Below are 14,634 nucleotides of genomic sequence, written 5' to 3'. Positions count from 1 at the left end.
TGTAGTTCCTAGTGGAAGTCCTTGACCACTCGTCACGTGCGTCTTTGTTCCCTCTAGGATGACCTATTTGTGGTCGCGTGCCACGCGTAGCACGGAGTGCGCTTTGTACCTCGCCCTCGTTTCAGTTCCACAAAGAAGAACCCTCATCGATCCGGCCCCGTCATCGGGAGTCCCAGTCCAACCGTTGTTCAAAATCTAGGTCCAAGCTGGAGCGCGAAGATAAGAGCACGCTCTGCTCTGATGCGTTCGACATTAATCGGACATCTTTGTTGGGCGTCTGCAGAACCTCTGGGAACATGCAGATTACACCAAACGCCACCGCCATTGCTACTTACGCAGCCCTGTTCTTATGAGTCGCTTAATCGATGGCCACTTGGCCATCGATAAGCTTGGGGCAAAACAAAGAAAGCGTTCTTAAGTCAGCTGAGGTCTGCCAATACCTGCACTCATCTTGGGGATTCGCAGTCCGGCTTCCGGTACGGAGTGGCACGGTCTGGTTTTATCAAAAGTAGGTTGGTGATAAAAAATTTAAACTACTACTGACGGAGCGACCCCCTTTAACGACGTGTAGAATAAAAGATTAACCAGGGTTTCCGGACCAGCGCTGTGGTGGTCATTGACGCCTTCACTATCGCCACTCCCGCCGACAGCTGAGGTCACTTCGGCTTCTCTCGGTGTGAAATAATCGCTCCGAAGTCATTTGGCCATCATAATGTCCACCGTTGAGTTGTTTACATACTTAATTAGTGTTTCTGCGTCTGCGTCTGTGCGTCTAATAGCGTGTCCGATACGTGCAACGGGGTGAGTGGAAGCGACTACAATCTACAATGGCGGATTAGTTCGAAGAAAAAATGTTCGGCCCCTTGGTCCATTAGCCTGATCTGTGGCTGGATATATTTCATAGCTACATTACTGTGAACTACAACGTTACTACGGGAACAATAGATAGCAAACGCATGCGGTACAGGTTCGGGGCAGTGACTGTGGTACTTGCTCTACGCTACGCCACTGGCCACTCTCGCTGGGGCTGAAACCGGATAGCAGCACACCGGACCGGTGGGCGATGTTTATTTGCGCTTGCCACCGTTCGGCAGGTCCGCGCTACTGATCCGCTTGCGCATGTGCTTCGGGAGCACCCGGATGACGGACGAGTCGATCTGTACCGGCATCGTCCGCTGGCGAGCCACGAGCAGCAGACTCTGCACATCCATCGGTGCCCGCTGACCGGTGCTGCTGGACCGAGCCAACGCGCCCTTCAACGCGGCAGGTTCCCGATCGTCCCCGGGCGTCTCTGCAAAAGACCAAAGTCAGCGGCGATGCGGCAGGACAAGCCGGCCAATCCTACTAACTTGATCCCGGTGACTTGTGGTCGCCATCGTGTTCCTCGCTGGAACCGCTGGTGGTGGCTGCCGTGGGTTCGGCTGCCAAGAGCTGCCCTTCGGGTGGCGAATCGGAAGCCACCGGACCACCACCACTCAGCGACGATCTACGGTCGGTCGAGGCGTTCGTCGACTTGCCCGAATCGTCGTCCGGCGTGGAGTTCCGTTGCATGGCCACACCGCGCGTCAGCATCTGGCGTCGCGTCACGGTGTCGTACTCGTCGATGTTGAGGCTTTGCATGGGACGCCCACCCAGCGGTACGTGGAGCGAACCGGCACCGCTCGGATCGGGGCTTTCCTCTCCCCCGTCTGACAAGGCGCGCCCCAGGTCGGTCGCACGCTTCTGATCGAGCTTGATCTGGATGACGTTGGATGGCTCCTCTCCGCCACTTTCGGCCGACGCGTCCTCGGTGCACGTGCGCATGGTGCTGTGGTAGAGCCTCTTCTTGTGCGTCCGGTACGAGCGCTGGATCTTGGTGGCCGCCTCCGCGAACGCTTCGTCCTGCTTGTTCCGCTCCTCGCGCTCGATGAACTCGTCCAGCGACTTGTCGATGGCGGCATTCCCGAACGATGCGTACGGAATGTTGGAGGACGTGTTCTGCGAGTGCTTCTGGAGGTAGCTCCGCTTGCCTGCGGCGGCCTGCTGGATGGTGGCCTGCGACGCAATCGTTGACTCCGTGTCCGTCGACGCAATCGTTTCCAGAGCCGTGCGCACATTGTTCTCATCGACCGACTCCACGGGCGAGCCACGGGCCGGATCGAAACAGTCGGAGTCGGCCACCGAAACGGACGAGGCGAGGATTTTGTTCTTAATGTGCCCGATGTAGTACCCATCGAACTGGTCTTCTTCCTCCACGTAGCTCGGGTCCGCGGATTCATCCGCGGAAACGTAGCGCTGCAGTTCCGCCATTTCGGTCATACAGCGTCTCATGACCGGCCGTTTGCCCGAGGCGGCATCGCCTTCGCCCTCGATCGTGTCCGCTCGGCCGTGCATCGCATCCTGAAACTGTTTCAATCGCATCGATGCCGTTTCCATCGGTGTTAGATCGTCCTCAGCTTCAGCCGACCCGCACGATCGCTTCTCTTCCGGAGCCGTGGCTTCTGGAATGTTGACCGGTGCATCACTCGGTGCCTCTGCTCGCCGGGTATCTTCCGGGAGCGGGCTTTCATCTAAAAAATCGTCCGTAAATGTACGTTTTGCGGTATCTTCCGGTGCGGTGGCCGCCGGTGGTTCCTCCGTTACCACCACATCTTTATCGTCGTCGTCATCACCGCCACCGTTGCTGTCTCGGCTTTTGGGAGCTTCTCCCAATTCGGTCGACGGATGATCGTCCACCGGCGACCCCTCGGGGTCTTGGTTCTCTAGAGCACTTTTCTTCAAACTGTAAAACAATGCCTCCGCCGAGTCCTTGCTCAGCTGGCTGAGATCGACCTTCTTGATCTCCTCCAGCTCTTGGTCCTTGGAACTGTCGATGCTTTCTTCTCTCTCGGCCGGCGGAAGCGTCTTTGAAGGCGAAACTTCACGTTTGATACACGGTTCTTCGACGACTTCCTCGAGGCTTTGCTCGGGTGACGATGGTTTTGCTGACCCGGGCCGTGGACCCTCATCTTTGGGATCTTCTTTGGGGTCTTCGGTAACGTCAGCTTCCGGTACAGCTGGTTCTGGTTGGTAAACAGGATTCTCTGCGTTTTTCGCACCTTCAGGAACATCCAACTGTTTGGACGTTTCTTCGGTGCCAGGGCCACTTTCCTTGGATGGTGCTCTTTCAACTGTTGTAGATCCCTCAGATGCGTTATTCACATTCGTTCCATCGCTCTCCATTTGTGGTTCAGTTCCGATTGATTTCTCAACGGAGCTGTGCTTGTCACTCGTTGGAGTAGGATCTTCCGTAGACTCCGGGACCAAAATGTTCCCGTTCTCTCGCGGCTCAATATTGTTAGTCGCTTCCACACTTTTGTCCAAAGTACTTTCAACATCTTTAGGTGTATTTTCTGCTTCGTTGCCTTCTGCGGACTGTTGAATGGTCTGTTTGTCGTCTTCCTTCGGTAGTGGCTCTAGCTGGGATCTGCTGGCCACGGAAATGGTCTGATTTATTGAACTTTCGGGTAACGGCAGCTCATCCCCAGGTTTTGTGGGTGACTCGCGATCTTCTTTAGTTGCCGGTTCATAGAGAACAGGTCCTTCAATTGGAGCATCTTTCAACGTTGATGAAGTTTCTGCAGCTTCAGCCCTATCAGTTTCTTGTTCGGTCGATTGGCCGAGAATCGGTTCACTGCTTTCCTTCCCACTGTCCGTTTGTGTAGCTTCAAGCTTATTGACTTCATCGTTGCCACCATCATTCGGGGGCGACGTTTCCGGAACAGCCGGCTCATCCACGGCACCTTGCTCAACGGTCGTCTCTTTGGTGGCTTCCTGAACCAACTTATCAGAATCCACAGAGGTTTTGTTCATTTCACCCCCCACAGGGGATTGTGATTTTTTTGCAACTACTTCTTCTACGACCGGAACATCCGTGATGGCGTCACCGAATGGTTCGGCAGCCGTTATATTTTGCGCATCATCATTTTTGGTGCGTTCATCTTTCTTCGCGTCATCTTGCTCGGAAACACCAACATCCGGCTCGAGACCAACGTCAATCGGCGCGACACGGTTCGGCTCTTCAATGTTTGTAGGTTCTGTTGTAACCGGCAGCTCTGTCGCTTCTATGCTGGTCTGGCGACTTACTCCGCTTGGAGCAGTTGAAGCAGGCTCATGTTTCGGAGATATGATCGGTTCCGAGCCGCGAATCTCTTCATTATCTTGGTTATGGCCACCGTCTGGTACTGGTACATCTTCCGGTTTCTCGTGTTCTACGGGTGCTTTTCCAGGTTCAGGTTTATCCGTCGCCGGATTCTGCTTGGGGTCTACTTCATTCTCCTTGCTTCCGTTGCGTGACAAACTTTTCTTCACATCTTCGCTACGATTCATGGGATCTAAGGGGGTAGGTTCTACGGTTTGCTCAGTGTTGTTGGTAATGCTGTTTACGGTTTCATCCTTATCGGAGTCAGTTGCTACTTGATCGTTTTCACGATCAACTATGGAATCTGTAATACTGTTTGCGTCTTTATCGCCATTCCCCGTATCCACTTCATCAATAGATTGATCGTCCAATGCACGATCGCCAACCGGTTCATCGTCATCCATTCCCATTCTGGATGTTAGTTTAATGGGCTCCTTCGCATCAGCACCATTTGCAGTTTTAGTCAGGCCAACCGTTTCGATAGGTTTAGCTTCCTCCTCAGGTTTGTTCGCGTCGGTAGCTACGGAAAGTGTTGCGTTTTCCGGAACATTCTGCTCATTTCCGGTTTCCGGTGATGCTTCATTTGCCAGTATCTCGGGTTCCAATGTTTTAGCCAAAGCCTCGTCAGTGCTGGATTTAACAGCTGCCTCTGCGGATCCCGACCGGCTGCTGGGTTTCTCGGAAGCTTTTACGGCTTCTTTTCCTTGATCTTCGCCCAGCTTAGTCTCGCCAATGTCTTGGTCGGTACTAATTTTGCCTTCCGGAATGTCCTGTCCCACCAACTGCACTTCCGTGGGCTTCTCAATTGGTTCATCGGCTTCGGAGGGAACCGGCGCTGGATCAGTGTTGCTGTCTTCCGGTTTCTCCACCAAATTGCCGGATTCTAGGACGGGCACACCAGTTACATTCTCATCAACAGCCGGAACCGGATGTGGTTGTTCCTGCTTTGCAGCGTTCTCTGTTGCCTTTGAGTCACCTTTTTTCAAATCACCCACGACCGGACCCTCGGCAATGACCCCGGAATGTTTCTCCAACAAATGGTCCACATTTGCGTGCATGAAACACGTTTCCAAATCCTGCAGCGGAATTTCCTCGTTCTCTATCGATGGTTCAAAGACGGCCGGTGCCGTTTCCTCTGTTATTTCGGCCGTGCTGGGAGCGGTACCTATATCGTCATCCTCAGCACGTTGGACGGGATCATCTTCCTCGGCAGTGTCCTTACCGTCAGAGTCTAGTATCTGGTCATCTTCCAGCACCGTCAGCACGGCTTGTTCCGCCTCTACCGACTGTGCACTGACCACTCGTCCCGGAGGGGCTGCCTCTGGTGGATTGTAGTGCACCTTCGTCACTTCGTCCTCCACCACCGACACTGGTTCGACACTGTCCTCCGATAAGGACTTCTGCTTCGTTACTTCGCTGCCGCCATTGTCTGGGCCGCCAGCAACCGGCATGGAGCTGTCCTTTTCGGTGGACGGTTGGTTGCGCGTCCGACGACGTCGCCGTCCCCTGGACCTCGAGCCACTATCTCCACTTCCCGTATCGCCGGCGTCCTCGCCATCACTGGCCGAGGGCTGCTTCGTGGGCGCAAGGCCCAGCTTTTCGCGCGTCTGCTCCTTATAGTCCGCGTACACCTGGTACGCGTTGAAGCCTTGGTAGCCGCGGTCCAGCTCGCCATCCCGTTCGCGGATCAGATTCTCAAAGTATTCCGCCGCGTGGACGTACAGGTTTTCCGGGTTCTCCTTGATCACACTCTTTGCCAACCCTCGCATCAGCTCAGGAAGACCGTCAGGAATTTTGGGAGCTGATATCGGCATGGTGCGTTCGTCGGAAGTCGCACCAAACTAGCACTGGGGTTCAGTTCACAACGTTCGCTTTCAGAATCGGAAAATCTGCACTGCACTGGAAATCGACGACCACTAGCTACGCCACCAGCCAAACGACTACGGTCCTCGCGGCCAGTGCCGCGCCTAATTAGTGTCCTTCATCCAGCGGCAGAGGCTCTAAAGGCAGTAACTGTAACGTACTAATCGATAATGTTTGACTGCCAACATCTAACAATCGCACCTATTTGCGCCGTTCGCAAGGTTACGGCACCCTGCAACAGCTCAAGTGTGTAGAGTCCGCTCCAAACTGTCCGGTGGAACACCGGAGAAACGGGTAACGGGCTTGTCGTCGTCGTCGTCCTGGTAACCGTCGTGGGACAACAAAAATGGTTGGTTCAGCTTTGTCCCTCGGTTTAAGTGGAAGCTTATGCTACGAAAAGGTACTAGACAGCAAGGAAAGAAACATCGTGCGACGGAAGTCGAGGTCAACGCTCACTGCGATGTCTCCAACAGTCCCCAGAACACGCATTATTGTCGAAATTCAAATTCAAGTTTAACCCCCTAACGTTGGGGGCGGGTTTTTCTTAGCTCATCGGTCGAAGTCGTTGAAGGGCGTGCGCCTTGAGCGTTTCAAGCGGTCATTCGATACACTTTTCGAAGACGGAGAACGGTCTGCCTGCCCAGTGTTCGATGCACGCATTTGCCAAGAAGTGCTCCTGGCACGCTGCCAAACGCTCAAACTATTCGCAGGAAGAAGCCGCTGACAGATCCGGTAGTTTGGAGGCGAAACGGTCATTGGTTGTGAACTCTAAACAGCAGCGATAGTGCAACGACACGTGCAAGGCCTAAGGCCTGCACTTTGCCAAGTCCTTCCACTTAGTACACGGCCTTTACACATATTTTACAACAACTTAACCGATTCCCACAACTGTTTTGAATTTTTGAAACCACTGAGTAACAGGAGGGCCTGGCCTGGTCTCAATGAAATTTATTTAACCCAATTGAAGTAACATTTTTCCGATCATTAAAATTACTAGTAATGTTGGACAAATGTTGTCTCCCAAAGCGTTTGCTCGTTTGTTCCACTATACTTTTAAGGACAATTTTTGTTGCTTTATCAATTCAATCAAACTCTCGGCAAAAATATCTTCTTTCGTCGAAAGGAACGTGGGAATCCAGTTCTCCTACTCAGAACTGCCGACGGTTAATCATAGAAAGTGAATAATTTTCATTATATGTAAACACCCGCCGGTCGCAGGACGATTGCCAGCAGCGATGGCACGCAACAAAATTCAAGGACATTCCTCCGCTCTGCGAACACCAGTCGAAAGTCATTGAACTCGCCAACGGACGCAAAGTTCGGATACAAGCCGGTGAACTTACAACCGTTTGCCCTTGAACTACGCCGCCTTCGCCGCGGTCGCTTCAGTTTAGCTAAAAAAAAGTGTAGAACTAGGTGTGACGCCACGTGAAGATAAAATCTCGAACGGAAACAACAAAGAATTATTCTTTGTTGAAGTCGCTTCACAGCAGCACTATGCTTTTATGCGTCTTTTCAGAGAGTTGAGCAGTGTAAGTTCGGAATGGTATCGCGTGCTGTTGTATCGTGCGCCAACCCTATAATTTTTTGTGGGTCTAGATCAGCGAACCGGTGTGTTAAAAGGTCCGCGGTGCATGGAGACGCCCGGTGGAAGCATTAGCATGTATACAAGATTGATGTCGACGGCTTCGCTCATCGCTTAGTGATCATATCTTCTTTCAATGAATAATGTATGTTCAGTTTTACGCCAAGATTTTATCGATAGAACGATGCCAATTGTTAGAAGTATTGATCACGCTTTAGGTAGACCTGTACTAAAATTGTTCAACAACCAGAGAAATGAAACTTTGCATGCACAAACGTTTTTGACTCTTGTCAAGAGCGGTAATGTTGGCAAACCATTTCTTTAGGCACTTGGCCAAGGGGGCATGTGTCATAACGTATGTAACCGATTGAACGTTGGCGATCTAAGCACTCCCGCAGGTGGACACGGCCGTGGGAAAGCAAATGCAGGAAGTGCCAGTTGTTTTTGGTTTTGTATATTTTTCGGCGTGATCGAAATAGGAATTGATTCTGTACAACGTTTTCTATTTTTGAAGATCTAGCTCAGCGAACTGCTGCAAAAACTCGCTCTCCAAAGGATGCAGCACCGCACTGGGGATGATTAACGAGTGCAGCGGTGACCCAAGGTCTGTGTCTTTCATTTCGCGTAGCGAACACGCACAGATTTTCTGCGTCGCATGACCGACCCGAGCGAGGCCAACGACCAACGAGTCTTCCGTCAGCGTGGGCGCATCATCTTTGTCTGTGGATGGATTTTGTTTAACAACTTCCAGCAACTGGGTGGCCGCTTCGCTCACAGACATGAACCGCGGCGGCATGTACTCGCGCTTTTTCTTCATCAACGACTCCAACGTGGGTTCCTTTACTTTGATGTCCAGCAGGCACAAAGTGTGGAGGCCCTGCTTGAGATTGGCAGCGATCTTTCCGAAGAAACTGTCCGGTTTCCAGTTCTCGTCCCAGGAGGGAATGGAGACGGTTTCACCGAAATGGTACAACTGTAGACCGCAGCACCCGACGGCATTCATAATGGATGCATTGTGTACAACGGAGGTTTGCAGGCCTTTTTCCTTGGCTCGCAGCAATAAATCGGTGTGCGTCGTTGCGCCAAACGGATCGCCAACCACGAGAAACGCGACGGAATGATTATCTGCTCCTTCCAGGATTTCATCTGCACGCTGCTCAACCATCTCTCGGTCAGCCAGTATCAGTGTTCTGCCATAAAATTCTTCCTATGAAATAAAGTCCGAATCTTTACATGTTTCAAACAACTTTCGCCTGTGCCGGCCTACCGATTTCTTACCAATTTCTCCTGTCCACAGCACAAAATGGATGTATACGATTCGAGGTAAACACGTTCGCATTGTTTGATAATGTTCAATCCTTTCACCGTAATATCGTCCGGATCGCCAAGACCAAGTCCTATTACATAAAACATCCTTAACCAATTTATGAACAACGATTGCAAAATTCTATATCAACAACAGCCGGTTTCTTCACGTGTTCATGACAGCGCGTAAACAAAACAAACTGGGGCACGTTCGCGCAGTACGAAAAACTGAACGCTCGCGGTTGACAGCGAAAATGCATATGCTTTCATTGTCTGTTCTAGCCACAGGCGACGAACCCGAATACATTAGCACCTTGTCTGGTGGAAAGTGTTCTCCGCACAAAATTGCTTTTTATTCGCAAATGTGCCATTGGCAGTCCCTATCGTTGATGGACCGGTGAGCGGAGTATCGATCATGACCGAAAAACGAAAAGAGGACTCCAAAAAGGTAGGTCAACGAAACTGGGGCACGCCACCCGCCACTTGCGTAGGCTTCAATTCTGCACTCACTTTCAGCAGTCCCCGAACAGTGCCAAATCAGCGGAAAAGCAGCGGACAGCCATTAAACGCCAACCGAGTAACGAGCAGGACGCGATCAGTGGAAGTTTTTTCGATTTACGCACAAAAGCGGGGCAAATTCTGTTCATCGGCGTAACGATAGCTGCCGTAACGTTGGTGCAATGTCTTCCAAAAGATTCGCTGAAATCGCTGCTTCGCCTCCAGCTACCTGCACAGCCTTGTAAACCGGAAGTACAAATTGTCCAGAACGAGTTACGTATCAGAGAGCCGCGCCCTAAGTACTGGATTTACGGACGGAACCCAACCGGCGGACACTTGCTTCACGTGCACAATGTGTTGGAAAGACTTGGGCTCGAGCAGACCACGAACGACACGGACGACTGGGATTTACTGTGGGCACACGATTATCCGTTTCGTAAGGTATCGAATTTGCAAAGACTTAAATTCCATCAGAAGGTCAACCACTTCCCCGGTTCGGGCTACATAACAAACAAAGTGGATCTATCGACCACCTCGTTACCGTACATCCCACAAGCATTTAAGCTGCCCGCGGAAGCAGCTCGGTTCCGAGAGTATGCCTCGGATAATCCGGACAAAAAGTTTGTTCAAAAACACAACCAACATCGACACATTCAGATCAAGAGCCTACAGGAAATAGAGTTCAACGATAATGAGACCTTCATTCAGGAGTTCATAGACGACCCGCTGCTAGTGGACGGATATAAGTTCGACATCGGTGTTTACACCGTCATTACTTCCATTGACCCGCTAAGGGTTTACATTTACAAGGGCGATATCCTGTTCCGCTATTGCCCCGTGCCGTACTACCCTTTCAATGCTTCCAATGTGGACAAATACATCGTGGGAGACGATTATTTGCCAACCTGGGAGGTGCCCTCACTGAGGCAATATTACTCCAAGCTTGGATTCGGTATGAAGGAATCTTTCGACGCATACATCAGGCTCAGCTTACATCAGGATCCGAGCGTTATCTGGGAACAAGTGGAGGACGCAATAAGATTGCTGATTCTAAAAAAAGAGCCCCTGCTAGCTGCCATTTTACCACGTTACGCAAATCGCCACAACTTTTTCGAGATGATGCGCTTCGATCTGGTGGTCGATAACAAAATGAAGGTTTATCTGATGGAGGCAAACATGAGTCCCAATCTGTCGTCGGCACACTTCAAACCCAACCGTTTGCTCTACGAGCAGGTTATCTACAATCTCTTCCGCCTGGTTGGCGTGAGTTCCAACGTACAGCGCGAATCATTCCGGAGGCACCCACCGGATACGGAAGCAATGCTGTCTTCAGCGAAAAATGTAGCAACAGCCGCCGATATTTGCTCCGAACTGCCGTGCGCGGAATCGTGTGCTCCGTTGGAATGTCAGCTGTGTGTCTCCTGTTTGGAAGCGGACGACCTGAAGGAACAGCACCGCGCCTATCGGGAGCACATGGAGCGTGGTGATATGAAACGAATCTTTCCGGTGCCAAATACCGATCGACAAAAGGTGACCTTTGAAGCACTCTCCGTGAAAAATCAACTAATGTCGAAATGGTTCGAGGAAAAGTGCAAAACTGATCAATCGTACTGTTAATGGCGGGTTTTTAACGTTCATCATCATTAGAGATATAATAGGTGCTGGTTGGCGTAGATTAAACACTCGTTAAGACGATTGAAGCATTTTAAATTGTTGACAATGTAGCGAAATAATAGTTTTACCCTTTTATGTAGGTTTAAGCAAATCGTTCATCTTACAGAGTACGAAATTTCGTGCGAGATTTCAATGATTCGTAATTTATTCGAATAAAAAATAAATCGTTATAAAAGCAAAACTTTTGATCTTTTCACCTTTCCGTTTGTTGACGTTTTCCATTTTGAAAAAAACACCAAATTTACCTGTTCTCTATCAATCTTGGTCTACAGGTAGGATTCGTTGAGTTTCGCGGTGGTAAGATTCGTTAAGCTCCATTCGCGGCTTCGAATGTCAGATTGGCGACCACAAAATAATCTCTGTTTTGAAAGTGTAAATACTTTTCTACATTTCACGCTAGTTCTGTGTGTTTCTGGGATATTTTACGTTGTTTTTATAGACCGCAAGCAAGAGCACCAGAAATGGGAGACCGCAATCATGATCCCGGTATTATGGACAAATCGTTGCGATCGGTGTTTGTGGGCAACATTCCCTACGATGCCACGGAGGAAGCGCTGAAGGAGATATTCTGCGAGGTTGGCTTGGTTCTTTCGATGAAGTAAGTATTTCCATGTAGATATGAACACAAAACAGAATTGTGAATGTTCCATGTTCTTGCAGACTGGTGTACGACCGAGAATCGGGTAAACCGAAAGGGTACGGCTTTTGCGAGTACAAAGATAAGGAAACGGCACTGAGTGCGATGCGGAACCTGAACGGGTACGTTTTCGGCGGCCGCCCGTTAAGAGTCGATAATGCTTGTACCGAAAAGTCGCGTATGGAGATGGCAGCCCTTTTGCATGGCCCACGGGCGGAGAGCCCGTACGGTGAACACTGTCCACCGCAGCATGCTCCGGAGGTCATAACGAAGCACGTGAGCAGCCTACCTCCGGAGCGACTGCACGAGATGATGCTTCAAATGAAGCAACTCATCCAAACCAGCCCTTTCGATGCACGCCACTTGCTAATGCAGAATCCACAGCTGGCGTACGCTTTACTGCAGATCCAGGTCTTGACTAAAGCCATCGATCCGGTAGCGGCGTACTCCTTGCTCGTCAAAGCGCAATCGTCCACTTCGTCGAACAATTTCGGCGAACCATTCCACCCGGTACAGCAGCCGCCCATGCCAAACAGCAACTCCCAGTACATGCCACCGTTCGGGGCCAATGGAAACCCTGAGTTTCGACCAAACGCTGATCCGCGACTGGGGCGACAACAAGCCGGGGCGAATGCGAATGATTACGATCCCCGTACGCGCTTTGCGAGTGGGACAATGGGTGGTCAGTCCGCTCAGCGGCCACCACCAATGCCGCAAAACGCCCCATTTCCTACCGATCCACGCCAGCGCCCAGTTGATCCTCGCATGGGCAAGGATCCTCGTTTGGCTGCTGCACCCGGCGGACACTTTGGAGCAAATGCCACTGCGGCGCAGGTGGCCGGTGCAGTAATTGGAAGGGTCGGACAGCCTCCGAGCGCTGCGTCCCTGTCGGCCGCATCGTCCGGATTGAATCTGGATCCCCTGCCGAGCGATGCAACGGACCAGGAGAAGGCCGCTCTCATCATGCAGGTATTGCAGCTTTCGGACGAACAGATCAATCTGTTGCCGCCGGAGCAACGTAACAGTATCCTGGTTCTGAAGGAACAGATTGTTCGCAGTACGCAAATCAGATGAAGTGTGTTGGTGCACTGTTTGATGTAAAACGGAAGATATTGTTGTCGTCAATAACTTGAGCTAAATAATAAATATTGGAAGACATAATATATGCGTTGCATTCTGTTTCTGTATTCATTTTTACTAGACTTGTAGCTCGTTTTTGGAATCGCAAAGCATCCCTTTCTTTCAAAATTGTAAAACATTGGTTTCCGGTGGGATCGTCCAATACGATCGTCAACTGCTTTTCACCGGCAATGGCAGCATCCAGCTGGCCGAAAAACCTATCCATACGGTCCCTAGTTTCGGCATCGTTGGAGTCCATAAACATGCCCGTGCTCTCCAGCAGTTGCTCCCGCATTGCCACCAGCAATCCTTCGACCGTGGTAAACCGTCCTCCGAGAGCGCCAGCCCCCACTTCGCATTCCAGTTCGCGAATGTGCAGCTCGCAGGATTCAGACTTTAGCACATCTCGGGCAAAATCGATTCTTCCTCGAACGGTCACCTCTATCTTAACGCCCTGCTCCTCGATGCCGCCGCCCGGTTTCACCTCGTTCGTGCGTGACCCACAGTTCTCGCAGACGGTGGCCATGATTACAACCTCCTTGAAGTGTGGTATCGTCGTCAACTTCATATTGGTGTCGCACTCTGCGGCACACTCGGGACACTGCGTTTGAAACTGCAATACCTCACCGTGCAGTTCCTCCAGCGGCCAAGCACCGTCCACAATGGGTTTCAACAGTTTGTCAACTTCCTCCGGTACTGTCTCGAGTTTCGCACCGTTGGCCGCATCTTGCGGTTTATCGTCCACCTCGTCGTGCGAAAAAATACCCAACAGATGGTTTTCCTCTTTCGTCCGCTGGAAATGCGTGATAGTTGTGGCCGGATCGGATTGCGGTGCCTTTGGATTTTCCACAAAACTGTTACCCGAAATGTCTGATATCGTCAGCGTGAACGGTTTCCGTAGATTCTTGAGTGATTGCAGGTTTGCGATGAACTCGTCGATCTGCCCTGCCGCTTCCGGGTGCTGTATCCGGCGCACCGGTTGATCCTGTTCCAAACCGCGCACCACCCGATCGATAATGCCCTCGACGGTCGTCACCTCCCCTTTCTGCGATTGGGCCGGGATTTCGAAATCCAACTGCTCTATCCGTACGGAGGAAAAGTCGGACTTTATCACGCGCCGGTTCAGGTCGCGTGCCGTTTCGATTTGTGAGCAAATTTTGATTCCCTTCGGCGCGATTTCACCGCCCGGCTGTATTTCGTTGTTCTCGTAGCCGCAGTGCTCGCAGGAGAACGACATGATGACGACCTCTTTGTAGAACGGGATTTGAGTCAACAGCAATCGGGTGATGCCCTAGATCACAAAACAGCGGAGAAAACCAGAGGAAACATTAAACAACTATTCGGAATAACCAAACTTTTCAGCCCTGAGACTACCGAACGTACATTCTCTTGACAGTTCATGCACATCGATTCTATTTCCGTGGCGCCCAGTTCCGGTTCCTCGTCGACGTTCAATTGCGGAAAAACTGCACTCTGCTCCGCTATGGTTTCCATTTTCAACCGAGATTCGAAAAAACGCGTAGATTTTAAAGAAACACTTTCTGGAATGATTGTCCCGAGACCACACGAGATTTGATATGTCAAAGAAATTTGACAATTGCATTGTCGGCTGCTGCACCAAGGTTTGTAGATGTCGGTGGGCAGTGCTTTTGCCGTTGCAACGAACGAAGATTCAAGGATTCTTTCTGTATTGAATGTTGCGCAATAATTAAACAAAACAAAACGATTGAAAGCGCCGCAGTTTCTTTTCTTTAAAATGGCATCAACTCGTTTGCATTTAATTCACATTTCAAC

At 50.9% G+C, this 14,634-nt stretch overlaps 5 protein-coding genes across 5 annotated transcripts; 2 read left to right on the top strand and 3 right to left on the bottom strand.

Annotated features, from left to right (window-relative positions):
* Positions 1–1,067: 1,067 nt before the first annotated feature.
* LOC128274829 (uncharacterized) lies at positions 1,068–5,973 on the bottom strand. Its single transcript, XM_053013148.1, has 4 exons — positions 4,908–5,973; positions 3,906–4,352; positions 1,350–3,041; positions 1,068–1,291 (listed from the first exon to the last, which is right to left on the bottom strand). The coding sequence occupies exons 1-4, from the start codon at positions 5,971–5,973 to the stop codon at positions 1,068–1,070; spliced, it is 3,429 nt and encodes a 1,142-aa protein (XP_052869108.1).
* Positions 5,974–8,109: 2,136 nt separating this feature from the next.
* LOC128274820 (diphthine methyl ester synthase) lies at positions 8,110–9,020 on the bottom strand. The gene is made up of 2 exons (XM_053013135.1): positions 8,886–9,020; positions 8,110–8,814 (listed from the first exon to the last, which is right to left on the bottom strand). Exons 1-2 carry the CDS (start codon positions 9,018–9,020, stop codon positions 8,110–8,112), a joined length of 840 nt encoding a protein of 279 aa, XP_052869095.1.
* Positions 9,021–9,243: 223 nt separating this feature from the next.
* LOC128272981 (probable tubulin polyglutamylase ttll-15) lies at positions 9,244–11,160 on the top strand. Its single transcript, XM_053010882.1, has 2 exons — positions 9,244–9,360; positions 9,432–11,160. Exons 1-2 carry the CDS (start codon positions 9,328–9,330, stop codon positions 11,025–11,027), a joined length of 1,629 nt encoding a protein of 542 aa, XP_052866842.1. The 5' UTR covers positions 9,244–9,327; the 3' UTR covers positions 11,028–11,160.
* Positions 11,161–11,464: 304 nt separating this feature from the next.
* Positions 11,465–12,836, top strand: LOC128272458 (cleavage stimulation factor subunit 2 tau variant-like). Its single transcript, XM_053010272.1, has 2 exons — positions 11,465–11,682; positions 11,745–12,836. The coding sequence occupies exons 1-2, from the start codon at positions 11,546–11,548 to the stop codon at positions 12,793–12,795; spliced, it is 1,188 nt and encodes a 395-aa protein (XP_052866232.1). The 5' UTR covers positions 11,465–11,545; the 3' UTR covers positions 12,796–12,836.
* Positions 12,837–12,918: 82 nt separating this feature from the next.
* On the bottom strand, positions 12,919–14,387 carry LOC128274817 (zinc finger protein ZPR1). The gene is made up of 3 exons (XM_053013131.1): positions 14,224–14,387; positions 12,979–14,131; positions 12,919–12,923 (listed from the first exon to the last, which is right to left on the bottom strand). The coding sequence occupies exons 1-3, from the start codon at positions 14,332–14,334 to the stop codon at positions 12,919–12,921; spliced, it is 1,269 nt and encodes a 422-aa protein (XP_052869091.1). The 5' UTR covers positions 14,335–14,387.
* Positions 14,388–14,634: the final 247 nt, after the last annotated feature.

The sequence above is a fragment of the Anopheles cruzii genome, chromosome 3 (assembly GCF_943734635.1).
Source record: "Anopheles cruzii chromosome 3, idAnoCruzAS_RS32_06, whole genome shotgun sequence".
Lineage (NCBI taxonomy): Eukaryota > Metazoa > Arthropoda > Insecta > Diptera > Culicidae > Anopheles > Anopheles cruzii.
The sequence above is the reverse complement of the archived record's forward strand: the minus strand, read 5'-3'. Positions and strand labels throughout refer to the sequence as shown.